The sequence below is a fragment of the Trachypithecus francoisi genome, unplaced genomic scaffold (genome assembly GCF_009764315.1).
Source record: "Trachypithecus francoisi isolate TF-2019V2 unplaced genomic scaffold, Tfra_2.0 Contig01580, whole genome shotgun sequence".
NCBI lineage: Eukaryota > Metazoa > Chordata > Mammalia > Primates > Cercopithecidae > Trachypithecus > Trachypithecus francoisi.
In genome coordinates this window covers 677423-693593 of record NW_022681443.1, presented here as the reverse complement: position 1 = coordinate 693593, position 16171 = coordinate 677423, and the positions used below count along the sequence as shown (strand labels likewise).

Below are 16171 nucleotides of genomic sequence, written 5' to 3'. Positions count from 1 at the left end.
CCAAGCCCCCTCCACTCTGACATCACTTTCTTGATGTCACTGTCTGACCCCAAACCTCCGAAAGTCTGTGGAATGAGCTTCTTTTTATTTGATTTGTTCTTTTTGTTGTTGTTTTTAGATAGAGTGTCACTGTTGCCCAGGCTGGAGTGCAGTGGCAGGATCTCAGCTCACTGCAACCTCTGCCTCCCAGGTTCAAGCGATTCTCCTGCCTCAGCAGGAGAATCTGCCACTGGAGTAGCGGGGATTACAGGTGCCCACCACTGTGCCCTGATAATTTTTGTACTTTTTTTTTTAGTAGAGACAGGGCTTCACCATGCTGGCCAAGCTGGTCTCAAACACTTGACGTCGAGTGATCCACCTATCTCACCTCCCAAAGTGCTGAGATACAGGTGTTAGCCACCATGCCAGGCCAGAGCTTCTACCTCTTAGCTCAGCACTGAAGGCCTCCACAACAGACACCAACCAGTCTTCCTTCTCATGCCCCAGTCAATGCCTTCCTGAGAGCCCCCTCACGACGTGACCTCCGCTTGGAAACTTCTAGAAGGCTCCTCCTGCCTAGGGCCTGGATCTCAGCCTTCTTTTCTGTCACCAGGCTGGAGTGCCATAGCACGATCTTGGCTCACTGTAACCTGGGCCTCCTGGGTTCCAACGATTCCCCTGCCTCAGCTTCCCAAGTAGCTGGGACTAGAGGTGTGCACCACCACGCCCGGCTACTTTTTGGATTTTATTAGAGACAGGGTTTCACCACGTTGCCAGGTTGGTCTTGTTCTCTTGACCTCGTGATCCGCCCACTTTGGCCTCCCCAAAGTGCTAGGATTACAGGCATGAGACACTGTGCCTGGCCCCTTCTTTTCTTTTTTTTTTTTGAGACGGAGTCTCGCTCTGTCGCCCAGGCTGGAGTGCAGTGGCCGGATCTCAGCTCACTGCAAGCTCCGCCTCCCAGGTTCCCGCCATTCTCCTGCCTCAGCCTCCTGAGTAGCTGGGACTACAGGCGCCCGCCCCCTCGCCCAGCTAGTTTTTTGTATTTTTTAGTAGAGACGGGGTTTCACCGTGTTAGCCAGGATGGTCTCGATCTCCTGACCTCGTGATCCACCCGTCTCGGCCTCCCAAAGTGCTGGGATTACAGGCTTGAGCCACCGCGCCCAGCCTCTTCTTTTCTACTTTAGATAATGGTGTGATAGGTGTGATAACTACAGACAGCTGATTGTCAAATTTTTAGGAATTCTGTGATGTAGTTGTTAAGCACAGCCATTAAAAATTAAATTTATATACTTAAATTAACTACATTAAAGACAAGGTAACAGATGCTCAAATTTATTACTTTCTAATTATTTCACTGTGTTTTATTATGCATGCTCTTGGGGTCAATCACATCTACTGCATCTGCATGGTGGAAATCCTATTGGATAGTGTGACATCTCTTCCCAACTCTGTGTCCAGGGACTTTGTGCTGGAAATGCAGCATTGGCCACAGTGGGAGTATTTACACTGCAGAATTTGTAAACATTACACATCAGGGCTTGATTTATTGTTTTGTTGACTGTCTAGACTTAATCAAGTGATAAGAAAATGTTAATAATGCAGATTAAACTTAAAAGTCTGTCATATCTATAACCATTACATTGTAAATAGAACAAAAAATTGCAAAAATATTCTTAATAGAAAATTCTCAAATATTCTCAGTAAAAAACTACTATCCGATTTAGCAAAGAAGTCACTCACAACATGGAACAGTAACGTTTCGACAAATGTCTTCACATCTTACTCATTACCATAAACAAAAGTGTCAACCAGTATACATGTTAAAAGAACCCCCGTTTGTTAATTAGTTGTGGATACAAGAGTATGGAAAATCACTGAGAGCATTTTGAGAAAAATCCATTTGCTACATGAAATTCACAATAAAATTATATATTTTTTATTTGTAAATTGTGTACTAAGCATTGTTTTTATTGGTAAAATGTATAATAAACTCATATATGTGTACACACACACACGTTTTTTCTAGAGAGTTAGTTTGCCCTAGTTGTGACAACCAAAAGTGTTCCCAGACACAGCCTAATGTCCCCAAGGGGGACAAAATGGACCCCATTGAGAACCACTGTCCTAGGCAGACAGTGCATTCTCTGAAAGCCACTGGAGGCTCTCCTGTCCTGCAGACCTCCTTGAGGGGGCCTGGCCTGCTGGGCCTCAGTAAGATTTCCCTGTGTTCAGGGAGTAACTCTCGGGGCCACTGGCCCCCAACTTCCCCGGGGCAAGGGTCCAAGTGCAGAGTGTCACATGGGGACTCACACACAGGCTCTGCAGTCAGCCGGACCCTCGCTCAAATCCCACCTTTGACACCTGCAGGCAGGGTGACCTCAGGCAAGTCACATAACCTCTCAGAGTTCAGTGGCCTTGTCTGTAAAATGGGCACAGTGATCACGCCCACCAGCTGTGGGGAGAGTAAATGAGATGACACATGTCAAATGCCCGACACCTGGGTTCCAGCACACACAGGAAGGGCTCCCAAAATCTCAGCTGTTTCCTGATAACACGGCAACCGGAAACCTGCCCCCTCCCCCTGCAAAACAGCCCCTGGCCTTACCTGTGAGATGTAGCCCGGGGGATGTGGCCGTCCTCCTGGGATCTCGGCGCACTCTGAGGAGCCTCCCCTTGGAGACGCCACGCCTCCAGCTGGGCCCGAAGAGCCTGAACCTACGAGGGAGAAGGGTGGTCAGTGGGGCCTGGAAGCTGGGGCAGGGCTGGTGGAAGGCAGTGAGGAGCCTACAGGCTTCCAGCTCCACACGGATAAACGCCCAGCATCCCTGGAAGGCTTAGGAATGGCTCAGGGTTTGAGAAGAGCAAGCAGCCCTGGAGTGAGATGTGGCCAGGGGACATGCTGGGCTGTTTCCTGGATGGCCAGGTCAATGACCTGGGAGAGCCTTGGCCCAGAGAAGGCTAGACAGGGTTAGGAAGAGGAAACTATGGTCACAGATGTTTACACATCATGTAGGTGGCAGAGGAAACATCTTTGAGCCCCAGTTTTCCCATCAGTAAAACCGCTGAGGTCTACCCTAGCGGCAGAGGCCGCTATGAGGATTCCATGAGTCAGTGCAGGCAGGGAGGTCACGTGCAGCACACGCACAATAAACGGTCTCTCCCTTCTGTTTGTTTTTTTTTTTTTTGAGACAAAGTCTGGCTCTATTGTCCATGCTGGAGTGCCGTGGCTTGATCTCGGCTCGGTGCACCCTCTGCCTCCCGGGCTCCAGCCATCCTCTCACCTCAGCCTCCCAAGTAGCGGGGACTACAGGTATGCACCAGCACGCCCAGCTAAATTTTGTATTTTTTTGTAGACATGAGGATTTGCCATATCGCACAGACTGGTCTAAAACTCTTGGCTTCAAAGTGACCCTCCCACCTTGGCCTCCCAAAGTGTTAGGATTACAGGTGTGAGCCACAGCGCCTGGCAGGTCTCTCCCTTCTCTTCCCACTTCCCTTCTCTATGGTAGCTAAGGGCAGAACTAGGGGGAAAAAAACAAACAAACAAACTACTAAGGTCTAAGGAAGAAGATTCTAGTTTGCAAGAGTGTGGGGTACATACTCACAGATTAGGGGTGAGCTCCCCATTACTGTAGGAGTGCAAGACAAATACCAGGGTGTGAATGCGGGGACTGGAGGGACGTGGGGGCAAGGGGCCTCCTAGAGAACCAGCGTGGTGCCTACCTCCTTCTCCAGTGCCTCGTGGCTGTCACTTGGGGGCCCTCGGCGCTCTCCGCGGCTTTGGTTGAGCAGGGCAGTGAGGGGCACCCGCTTATTCTCCCGCAGGGGCAGCTTCTCCAGCTCCTGCCACTTCTTCTCGATCTCCTCACTGAGCCGATTTTGCTGGTCCTCAGTCAGGGGGGCACCCAGGACCCGGCGCAGCCCCTCACCAGCGGGCACCTCTGGGGTCCTGCTGTCTGTGGCCTCGAACCACTTGCGTCGCTCCTCGGAGCGCTGGGCCAGGTCCCGCTCCAGCTCCTCCTGCTTGGCCAGGCGGTCAGGAGTGCGGGCCGGGGTGCGGGCCCGCTGTGGGGAGGCCTGGGTCAGCGGGGAGAGCTCCACGTAGTCCAAGGCCTGCCGCTGCCCATCTGCCTTCCGAGGGCCACCCCGGCTGATGACCTCAACGCCCGCCCGCTGCTCTCCTGCCTTCAGGGGGCCCTTCTGTGTGCCGTAGTTGTGCAGCGCGTTCTCCTTATTAGAGTCCGAGAGCCTAGGGCACCAGCAGAGCCTCGTCAGGTGGGTCCTCACTCCTGAGTCCCGCAATGAGCACTTTTGGAGCGACACCTGTGTGTCAGGCCCTGTGCCAGGGGCTGGAGACAGATCCCAGGGAAGGAAGCAGCCTGACCTAAGATTCCTGGTTAACAGAGCCCGGGAACCTCCCAGCTGCATCACTCCACAGCCTAGGGACCCACCAGGATGCCTGGCTTCCCTCAACCCCTCTTGTTTCTGTTTCTCAAGGAAAAGGGTCTCACTCTGCTGCCCAGGCTGAAGTAGAGTGGTGTGATCCTAGTTCACTGCAGCCTTAAACTCCTTAGCTCAAGTGATCCTCCTGCCCTGGCCTCTGGAGTAGCTGGGACTATAGAAAGGCACCACCATGCTCAGCTAATTTTTAAAATTTTTGATAGAGATGGGGTCTCAGTATACTGCCCAGGTTGATCTCAAACTCCTGGGCTCACGTGATCCTCCCACCTCAGCCTCCCAAAGCTCTGGGATTACAGGCTCACGTGAGCCACCACGCTGGTCTCTTTGCCCTCTTTGAGCTGCAGTGACCTCATCTGTAATGTGGGACAGCAACGCCTCTCACAGGACGGATGTGAGGACGGGGTGGGCGAATGTGGAAAGCAGGCAGAGGGCTTTTTGCAAATGGTGACCAAGGAGTTGGTGTAGGACACAATGTCCCAGGTTCCCAAGGCTCACAGTGGCAAGGGGGATGCCCACAGTCACTGCTGATGGGGTGAAGGCAGGGACCTCGGGGTGCAGAGAACACAAGTTGTGGTGACTTTGAACAACTATGGCAGTTCTCTTTATCCACAGTCATAGCTGGGTACGTGGTCACCCTGCCAAAAACTACACTCGCAGTGTTCCCAGAGCTACCTGTAGCCACGTGACTATAGCCTGACAAGTGGGTATGGCACGTGGCTCCCCTGAAAGGGCAGACCGAGCCCCACCAGGCCAGGTCTGCATACCTCGGGGCTGTTCTGAAGGGAGACATAAACATCTGTCTCGATTAAGCGACTGTGCCCGGGGCTTCTTTCTTAAAGCAGCTGGGCCTATACGCTAAGTAACAGTCCAACTCACTGCACTTCAGAGTACACAAAGTGCTCTGGGCACATCCTCGCACATGTACAGACATGACACACTAATATGACAGATAGGGACTCTGAAATCTAGACGGGAAAGAGCCTCTGGCCTAAGGCTGAATAGCCACGGTGTGGCCAGGCTGGGGGACTCGGCCTCCAGGCTCAGATGATCCTCCCACCACAGCTGGCTAATTTTTAAGTTTTTTGTAGCGACGAGGTCTCACTATATTGCCCAAGCTGGTCTTGAACTCCTGAGCTCAAGTGATCCTCCCATCTCAGCCTCCCAAGGTGCTGGGATTACAGGTGTGAGCCACCACACCCAGCCCAGTCCCCTTTAATACCATACTCTGTTCCCGCTGCCCAGCAGCTCCAAGTCCCAGCACCGCATAGGCATCTGGGGTGTATACGGTGGGGGACTCTGCCACCGGGTAACTCAGCCCTCCTGCCCCAGTGCCCGTGGCAGCCTCCAGAGGGAGTGAGCTCCCCATCCCGGGAGGAGTGGGCTCCAAGGCCGAACTACCTAACCACCCCTTGCCGACACAGGCTTTGACACGGCCCCCACAGCACAGAGACAGCACAGCCACCTGGCGGAGGCTTTTGACTCACAGGCATCTCCACCAAAGAGAAGAGGCCCCATCACATTTGAGGAGGCAGATCAAACCTCAAACCCTCAGCGTACTTCTGGATGATACTGAGAATGCTCACTGCTCTCTTCCCATGTTGTTGACAGAGAAACGAGGGCCCAGAATGTGCAGCCCTCGGGGGAGTGCCTAGAAATCCACTCAGGGACGCAAGGGAAAGTGCCTCTCCCAAGGCCCCAGTCCAGCTTAGTACGTACTTGGTGACATCTGGGGCTGAAGTTGGACGCACGGTCTTTCTCAGAGCCTCGATCCAGTTCCGCCGGATGCCTGAGGTCATGGCCGACAAGGTATAGACAGCATCCTTGGTCTGTAAGGCCACCGCACGGGTAGGTTGCCACATGGCCAGGAGCATGACTCCCTCCCCACTATGGACCCCGGGGAAGGCGGCCCTTCCTTCCAAAGGAGCATCTAAGGTCTTGAGTCTGGGGTGGGCAGGGGGTACAAAACCTCCCTTCCATTGGCCTGGGAAGAGCCCTGCCGGCTCCAGCGTCTTCCCCAGATACACTAAGTGTTGGCATCACAGCTCTGTTTGGCTCTGAGGACAGAGCCTCGGGGTAAATAAGTGACAGGGATCCAGTCTCCATGGTGAGCCATGTTCAATACCAAAACCTCCCCCAAGGGCCTCCAGCCACGCTGCCCACCACCAGCCCCAAGCTGCACGCAGCCTCACGTGGATCTGGAAGCCATAGTTACGCTGCACCGCGTACTCCGTGACATCCGTGCAAGAACGCAGGTCGATCTCACCATCCAGCTCGTCTGCCTGGAGCATGAGGGCCCACTATGGTCCGTGTGGGCCCTGGTATGACCCACCCCAGTGACCCCAGCCAGGCCACCCCAGGCCCTTCTGGGGATTCATCAGTATACCCATGGCCTCACCTCCTCAGCAGTGGAGTCTCTGTAATATTTGAGACTTGAATCTGTCAGCACAAACCAATGTTTCTTCCACTGCGAAGTAGAGGTGGTGGTGAGCGAAGGGGAGGGAGGCTGTAAGGAGGATGGAATGAAAGAGCCAGTGTGTGCGATTGTACAGGTGTCCTGCGTGGCTGCCAACCTGACTATTCCGCACACAGGAGGGGTGGGGAGGCAGAAAATGGCGATATGAGACCTGGCCCCTCCATTTCCTCTCTGAGCCTCAGGGGTAGCATCTGTGAAATGGGTTGGCTTCCCCTCTGTAACCACACCCACCCCTGTTCCTTCCTGGAGCCCCTTTTAAGATCGCCAAGGCTCCTCAGGCATCCTGGACCCAGTGCAGACAGGGAGTCTTATCTTTTTCCATATTCCCCCAAATCACCACCATGGTCAGGGACAAAGGTCCCCCGGGAAGTAGGACTGGACGGAGCCCTGGCGTAGGAGTGAGTGCCAGGCACGATCTGCTTATTTTTTTTTTTTTTTTGAGACGGAGTTTTGCTCTGCCCAGGCTGGAGTGCAATGGTGCAATCTCCACTCACTGCAACCTCCACCTCCTGGGTTCAAGTGATTCTCCTGTCTCAGCCTCCCGAGTAGCTAGGATTACAGGCACCTGCCATCATGTCTGGCTAATTTTTTGTATTTTTAGTAGAGATGGGGTTTCACCATGTCAGCCAGGGTGGTCTCGAACTCCTGGCCTCAGGTGATGCACCTGCCTTGGCCTCCCAAAGCGTTGGGATTACAGGCGTGAGTCACCGTGCCCGGCCGCATGGTCTGCTTCTTGATCTGTAGGCTGGCTACCCACATCCGCAGCGGGTGAGAGTGCACTAACCTGTATGTTTAGGATTTGTGATTGGGTTCCTTCCTGCAGTGCCTGTCTCTGCTCCAGCTGGGGTTAGATTGACAGGGCACGTAGGAAAGGGGTGGGGGCACCAGAACAGCCTGATATTATGCCAAGCCCAGCCCACCTCTAGGCTTCTGGTCACTCCCCTGGAATGCCAGTTGCGGCCCGCCCACTGCCAGGTCAGTGCATGTCACCCGGTCCCCCGCCCTCCCGGAGTTCCCTCACATCACCAAGCCCTGTTTGTGCTGTTGGTTGTTTCAAGTACTTAGTTTTCTCTCCTCAAGAAGATGGTAAGTTTTCAAGGGGCATGCAAGGATGATACCTTCTGCTTCTTTCCACATTGCCTCCCTGAGAAAAAGAGTTTTGTACCCAAGAGTTCCCTTTTTCGCTGTGTGCCTTTAGGCAAGCGTCTCCACTTTTCTGAGGTTCAGTCTTCTGAACTGTAAAGCAGGGCTACTAAGAAGTCCCTACAGCCAGGCGTGGTGGCTCACGCCTACAATCCCAGCACTTTGGGAGGCTGAGGAGGGCGGATCATCTGAGGTTGGGAGTTTGAGACCAGCCTGACCAACACGGAGAAACCCTGTCTCTACTAAAAATACAAAAAAAATTAGACGGGCCTGGTGGCACATGCCTCTAATCCCAGCTACTCGGGAGGCTGAGGCAGGATAATCGCTTGAACCTGGGAGGTGGAGGTCGCAGTGAGACGAGATTGCGCCATTGCACTGCAGCCTGGGCAACAAGAGTGAAACTCTGCCTCAAAAAAAAAAAAAAAGAAAGAAGTCCCTACACCTTCAGGTGAGGTGAGCAGTGCCTAACCCTCTCTTTTGTGTATGGCTGTCATGACGTTGGCATAGGGATGGACATCAGGTTGTTGGGTTTGTTCTGGGAGGCCAGGCCTCTTAGAAGCATTCTGCTCTCACTAAGTAAACGGAGTTGCTGCTGCAGACCTCAATTGCCTCTCTGTAAAGTAGGACAGGGGTTCTATGCCAAGTGGTTTCTTTAGCTCTTCCAGGCCTAGCCTATGACTGTCTGAGATGGAAGCTGGGTGGAGCTCCATGGACCTCAGGTGCGCTGAGTTCTGAGCCTGGATCTGTCCCAGGTGCTCCTAGGCCTGGAAGAGACCAACACCCCTGTGGGCCCGTCTCCTGTCTGTGCACCAAGGGGTTGGGCTCGCTGAACTCCCAGGGCCCTTCCAGTTCGGACATTCCAGAACCCTGTGATAGAGGATGAGTAATGGCCAGCTCTGGGTGGGGCCTGTAATCCCTCTGCCCTCCGGGGACCCTGGGTGGGGAGGCCAGGAAGGGGTCACTGGCGGGGTGCCAGGCTTTGTGTGAGCCTAGAGAGCAGCCGCCAGGGACAGCGGGCAGGCAGCGGGTAGGGAAGGCTGTGGGCTGGAGGGAATAAAACATGTGGGCCGGAAACACAATGAAATCCCCTCTGGCTCAGAGCCCTCTCCGGTATGCAGGCTGCACGCAGACCGGAGCGGCAGGCGCATGCAGGGCAGGGGTGGGGAGACGCTCCCGCCCAGGCAATGTGGGCAGGCAGCCAGCCTGGCAGCCAAAAGAACAGAGCTGGGGAAACGGCCACTGTCCCTGCTTGTTCCAAGGACACATACGCCAGAGGAAGGGAAGGGTCTTTAGCTGAGCCCACAGTAAGTGCCAGGAGCTGTGTGGCACCTGTACGTGCTTGATCTCTGTGACCTTGTTATCCATTCAGGAAAGAATCGCCATTATTCATTATGCCCATGTCACAGATGTGGCCACTGAGGCCTAGAGGAGGCTTTGACTCAACCAGGGTGGCTCCAGGTGGGTGAAACCCCAGCACCTGCGCCGAGCCCCACCTCCTCAGGCCAGGCTTTGTGAATCTGTGTCTCGGGCCAGACGGCTTCTATGAGACCTTCCACCCAAGACCCTTGACTCCCAGCCAGGCTCCTACTGAGGTGGGAGGGCCAAGAGACCCTCGATGAAATCAAGGGATGGGGCACTGGGTGTGAGGCGCTAGATGGCTCCTTGCTGTGATCCCTTTTACACACTGCAGACTGCTCCAGGAGGCAGAAGCCTGATGGGCAGCCTCTGCCCCTCCCAGCCCCACCCCCACTCCTGGGCTGCTCAGGGGACCAGCAGTGGCACAAGCCAGCCTCCTCCCCTCCCGCCTCAGTCCTCCTACCTCTCCAGGCTCATCCAAGATCGACATCCATCCCTTCTTGAAGTTGAGCAGATCGGGCTGTGGGGAGATGAGGAGGGAGGTGAGTCGGGCCCAGCAGGAAGCCAACAGGGGCTGGTGACGGGGACGTGTTGCACCCACCCTGTCCCCAAGTCCTGTGGGACCAAGCTCCTGGGAAGCCAGCCAAGAGGGCTAAGGGCCTAGGTAACCCCCAAGTCCAAGCAGGCCTCCCAGCCACTGAGGCAGCCCTGGCCCCTTTCCTGATAGTGGCACTCGGAGAGCCGAGAAGTTGGGCTGGGTGGCTGGCACACAAACCCAGATGTCCCAGGGGCCTCTCTCCAGCCGACCCCTCACCCAAGAGTGGGAGAGAGGGGCTGGGAGGACTCTGCCTGTATAGTGACCCCCTGAGAGCTCAGAGGGCAGTCCAGACCAGTAGCACTGCGCGAACTGTCCAGTTCCTCCCTCTGACGAGGACCAGGTGCCACACAGACCCTTCCATGGGCCCGCCAGTCCTGCCCTTTCCTTGGCTCCAGGAGACTATGGGAGGTGAAGCCAGTCGCAGGCTGGGGTCAGAAACCCTCTGGTCCCCATCTAGATCTCTTTGGGAAAGGTCAGTCCTGGCAAGCCCTACCTTCCGGGTGTTGCCCAGAGGGGCACAGCCCCGGGGTCTGGGGGCTGCCAGCTGCAGCATGTCCCATGGGGACCTGTGTCAGGCACCCCAACCCAGGCCTAGATAAAGAAGTTGCTCATCCCGGCATTTTTCTGACTATGCTCATCTAGTGGATGCCAACCACCAGACCCTCCCTTCCTGCTGGGGAGACCTCTCCAATCTAAGTCCCGGTCCCTCTGCAGTCTCCGCTCCTGCCGCTGGCAGGGAGGAGGTGACCTGTTGCCATGGCTCTAAGCCTACCTATCAGCCCCTACATCGAGGCCTCACCAGGCCAAGGTGTCTGGTTGCGTGCAGAGAGCGGGTGGCATGGCTCAGTGGGATGAGTGGTGACAGTGGCAGCTGGAAACCAGAGCCACCTTGCCTGGCCACCTCTCCCGACCCACCCTCCTCCCATGGAGCCCCTTCTCAGGTACAGGAAGTGGACCAAGGGGGGCTTGGGGCAGCTGAGGATCCAGAACCCCGAACAGCCACAGTCGGGGGACCCAGTAGGTTGGCATCCCAGCCCCGCCCTGCATACCTGTGTAAGGGAGAGACACAGGCTCTGCTCAGAGCCGAGAACCCCTGGGGCTGCGTTTGTCCCGCTGCTCTGTATTCTGCCCTCCCCATCTTCCACCTGAGACACAGGCTGCCCAGGGCCATCCTAAGCTAAGAATGAAGATTGGTGACCACACCTGGCTCCACTTCCCCTCAGTCTGGGATCTCCTGTGGCCCCAGGGCCTTGCAGGGGGCTTGACCACAGCAAGGCTCAGGAAAAACTTGCTGAGGAAATATCTACCCCCTGGTCTAAATTTCTGTGCTTTTTAGGCCATCTCCCCAACCCCCACCTAGCCTGGAGGAGTCAGGCTTCCTGGGGCAAAGAGCTGGCACCACTGGGCAGCCCCAGGCGAAAGTCCTTGGGCCAGGGCTGGGAGATCAGGGCAGGAATGACAGGCTGTCAGCCTGAAACCTCTAGGGCTGCCTGGGAAGTGGAGTCGCTGTGACCCTCCTAAGTCACATCCCCCTCTCTGAGTCCTGGCTGCCTGATGTGGCAAATGATGAGGCAGTCCTCCCCTCCCGCAGCTTCCGACAGGACTGAACGTGTCTGTACAAGGAGAAGCCTGGTGATCCTCCAGAACCCAGTACAGACACATCACATACCATGTCAGGCACGCCATGACACAGTGACCTTGGGGATAGAAGGTCACCAATTTGAGTTTTGCTGAGACAGGGCCCTGCTCTGCTGCCCAGACTGGAGTGTGGCGGTGTGATCACAGCTCACTGCTGACTCAACCTCCCCGACTCAAACGATCCTTCCACCTCAGCTTCCAAGTAGCTAGGACGACATAGGCACTCCACCATGCTCAGCTAATTGTATTTGTTTTTTTTTTTTGTAGAGATGGGGTCTCCCTATGTTTCCCAGGTTGGTCTCAAACTCCTGGGCTCAAGGGATCCGCCCACCTCGGCCTCCAAAAATTCTGGGATTCCAGGTGTGAGCCAATGTGCCCCGCCAACCAATGTGTTTTCAAACCGGCAGGGAAACCTATCCCCAGTGTCAAAAGGTCCGATCATCTAAATCTCACACGATGCCCCTTCATACAGGGCTCTTCAGGCCCCGCCACCTCTTCTTCACCTGCTGGAAGCTCAGTCTCTCCTTTTGCCTTTCAGAAGCACTGACAGGTTCTCACGGCCCCACCTCCTACCTAGCCAGGGACACAGCCCCTCTACGCACCCTCGGGCTGGTGAGACTCATTCAAAAAGGTTTGGTATCCCAGGCTTGCTTAACAGTTCCAGGGACGGCTCCAGGTGGCTTTATTTATTTATTTTGAGACAGAGTCTCTGCTGCCCAGACTGGAGTGCAACGGCGCCATCTCGGCTTACTGAAACCTCCACCTCCCAGATTCAAGCGTTTCTCCTGCCTCAGCCTCCCAAATACCTAAGATTACAAGCGCCCGCCACCATGCCCAGCGAATTTCTGTATTTTTAGTAGAGACGGGTTTTCACCATGCTGGCCAGGCTGGCCTCGAACTCCTGACCTCAAGTGATCTATTCCCCGCCTCGGCCTTCCAAAATGCTGGGATTACAGGCACACATGAGCCACCACACCTGGTCTCCAAGTGGCTTTAAAACAACGTCCAGCTGCCTCAGGATGGCAGGGAAGCCTCATCACACTCTTCCAGCCTGGCCTCCCCTTGCTGAGGGGCCCGTGTTTATACCACTGCATAGTCCTTGTGGATCACAACACACCAGGACTGCGGACCCTTCACACGTGCCGTGTCCTTGACCTGAAATACTAGACTTCCTCCTCCTCTGATGACCAGGCAAGCCCCTACTCAGGCCTTAAGACTCAGTTTAATGGCCACCTCTGAGGTCCCTTCACAGTCCACGCCACTCACCGTACCACCAGTGACCCCTGTCCTGCCCTCCCACAGCCCCTCTCGGAGGCCTCTGTTGCATCCGTGACTATTTTGAGGCCCTTTACTTATCCTTCACAGGCTAGACTAGATGCAACTCAGTCAGGGCCACACACTGTTTACCTGTCAGGACCCAGCACAGATGGGGCTCAGAGTGTGTTTGCATAATTTTTTTTTTTTTTTAAAGCATCAGGCACTGTTCTAGGCCCGGAAATTAGCTGTGACCAAGAGCTGTGGCCCCTGCCCTGGTGGACTGCAGGAAACAGACAGTAAACAAGGGATCAAATATAATTTGATGCCCAGCAGGCGAGGGGGAAGGCTGCTCCAGGAGTAAAGCTGCATCCAGGCAAAGGCAAAAGGGGTGGAAGAGGATCCCAGCTCCCTGAAGCCCTGGAGCCTCACACAGTCACACACATGTGCCACTTGCCCTGTATGAATCCCTGACTCAGGGCACGGGGACCAGGGGAGGAGGGTGTGAGGTGGATACAGGAGGAGCACCAGCTGAGAGCAGGCTGAGGTCTGCATGGCAGCCAGGATGAACTCAATGAACACTATTAATGGTGATCATAGCCTCCTCTCTGCTCTAAAACCTTTCATGGCTCCCTATTGCCCCTGACCAAGCCCTAGCAGTGAGGCCCTCCTCCCACCCTGTCTTCCACCTGAGACAGAGACTGCCCAGGGCGATCCTAAGCTCTCGCTACTTCTCAAACACAACCACCCGCTTCTGTCCACACTGCTGTCTCCTCGCTAGTCCATCTCCACCTGACGAAACCTTATAATCACAGGAGGACACCTCCCTTGGGAAGGCTCCTGCCACCAGCAGGGATGTGCTGTCCGTCCTCCAAGCACCCCACACACTGCTTCTGACAGCCTTACCCTTGCTCAGAACGTGCTGCCCCCAGGACAGGCAACTGTGAAAGAAAGCTGGAACGGACCTGGACACAAATTCTGGCTCAGACTGGGACTCACTAAGCTACCTGGGGCATGACACTCCACCTCACCACACCTTGGTTTCCTCATCTGTTTGATGAAGATGTTACTACCGACCTTCAAGGCTCAAATCTGGTAACGTGAAAGCACACGGCTAAGGGCCAGGCAGGCAGGTGGTGGGCACTTGGGAACAGCAACCACTCTCCTCCTGGCCCCAGGACAGACTCAGCTCCTCCCCCCACATCCTTTCTGCTCCTGACAGGGAAGGGGAGGCTGCTGACGACAGGAAGGGCCAGCAGGGAGGTGGCAGGATGTCCAGGAGGAGGCGAGGAAGTCCAGGCAAGGCGGTCTGGCCATCACACTCACAGGGCAGGGACTAGGCGTGCCACGCCCCCCAGCAGCCCAGCCCACTCCTCCAAAGGGTCTCCACTCCCCTGAAAGAGGACTACTGGCGCCTGTGCGCACACACACTCTGCTCATCCTCCCCCAGGAGGGCCACTGGGCTGTCAGAGGCTCCCTGAAGCATTAGCCAGAAACCAAAAGCAGCCCCACCCCTCCCTTCCCGAACAGCACAGTCAGTGGGCCAGAAGGACCGGGAAAGGAGCTACTCCTTCCCTTATACTTGGGGTGACCTCGGGCAACTCACCAGCGCCCCTCCCCAAGCCTCAGTTTATCCGGCTCTGAAGTGGGGAGTCCAGTGAACCTAGCTGTGAGATTCAATATGCTAACTATGACACAGGTAATTGATGAGGCTTGAGTACAGCTCACCCCCAAGACAAAAGCAAACCCCTGCCATCGTGCCCCCTATCCAGACTAGCAGGCTTGTCCCAAGGCCCAGGACCGTTGCAAAGTGCAAGCCCGGGAGGACGTGGTACCCCGCCGCTTCAGAGGTCCCGGGACTGGCTCCCGGACTGTGGGTGGGGCGGTCCGGACCCTTCTCGCCCACCCGAGCTCGGGCCAGCGGCCACACGGGGGGCCGGCCTGCCAAGGCCCGGGTCAGCGCGACCCATCCGCGCCCGGGAGCGCCCCTCCCGAGCTCAGGCCCACCTCCGCTCCTCCCTGGGGCCCCTGGCCGCCTTGGGGTATCGGGTCTTTGCCTAGGGGGCTGGAGGGGAGGTGGGAAAGGGTCGCCCCGAATCCACTCTTTACTGGTGCCGCAACTGTGAGGAGGGGGCGCCCGGGACGGGTCGTTCCGTCCCCTCGGGGTCGCCTGGGCTTCTGGGGGCGAGTGGGCGAGGGAAAGCGAGGAGGAGCCTACGGGAAGGGTGAGGCCGGTCTGGCCGGCGCATCGGAGGTGGCCCCATCTTCCGGCCCAGCCCTCCTCTCGCCTCCGGGAAATGAGGAGGGGGCTGCCCCGGAGGGGAGAGGCTGGGCTCTGCCTGGGGTCGTCGCCCTCCTCCCGGCCTGGGGCGCGGGCGGCTGACGGGGGCACTCACCGTCATGGCGGCGCCCCAGGGCGGCGGGAGCAGGAGGCAGGAAGGTGGACGCGGCTCTCGGGCCGGGCTCCGCGGCGCGGGGACCCCGCCGCCGCCGCCCCTCTCGGCCGCCCGCCGCCGCGCCTCCGGCCCTTCCCTTCCCCGGCGCTGCCCCGGCCCCTTCCATCCGCCCATAAAACTTTTTTTTTTTTTTTTTCAAACTTCCTGGGAGGACCCGAACGGTCCAATGGGTGGTGGGGAGGCCGAGACAAACAGCGGCGGGGGCAGCGGCGGGCCAATGGGAGCGCGGGCCGGGCCGGGGGCGGGACCTGCCGCGACGGGACGGGCGCGCGAGGGCGGCGGGACCGCGGGGCGGGCGGATGGGGCCGCAGGGAGGGGAGGGCGGTGGCGGCCGGAGGGCGGGCGGGCCCGGGCCGCAGGCGCGCTGGGAGGAAGGAAGGGCCCAGCGTGCAGGTGACTCCGTCCGGCCATGGCGCGGGGGCGGAGGATGCGGGCGGCCGGGCGTGGCACGCCTCGCCCAGGCTGCGCTTCCCGCCCTGGCCTCGGAGCGATGGGTCCGCTAGAGCTCGGCGCCTAGATTTGGCGGGGCTCGGGGCAAAGCACCCTGTGCTAACGACTCAGCGGGTCCCACTCTCCAAGTGTCGGTTTTCGTCCTCACCACAGACTTGGGAGGGAGGTCTCATTTTGCTAATGAGAAAACGGAGGCTCAGAGGGGTGAGACGATTTGCCCGAGGTCGCACAGGAAGAGGCGGAATTCCTAGCGAGTAAGCTGGACACAAAGTGAGTTCTTGGATGGCAGGGTCTTTCCCAATACCCACTCCTCACAAATGGGCCTTTTTTGGTTTTGGGTTTTTCAGGTGTGGGCGTGCA

The 16171-nt window shown here is 56.8% G+C and overlaps 1 protein-coding gene across 1 annotated transcript in view; it reads right to left on the bottom strand.

The window, feature by feature from the left end:
* The window catches only part of TRIOBP (TRIO and F-actin binding protein), an 82002-nt gene that overhangs the window by 13890 nt on the left and 51941 nt on the right, over positions 1-16171 (bottom strand). Inside the window, 7 exon segments of the mRNA XM_033188935.1 lie at positions 2588-2610; positions 2613-2697; positions 3706-4231; positions 6160-6269; positions 6633-6722; positions 6839-6946; positions 9879-9935. Coding sequence (XP_033044826.1) covers positions 2588-2610; positions 2613-2697; positions 3706-4231; positions 6160-6269; positions 6633-6722; positions 6839-6946; positions 9879-9935 — 999 coding nt within the window.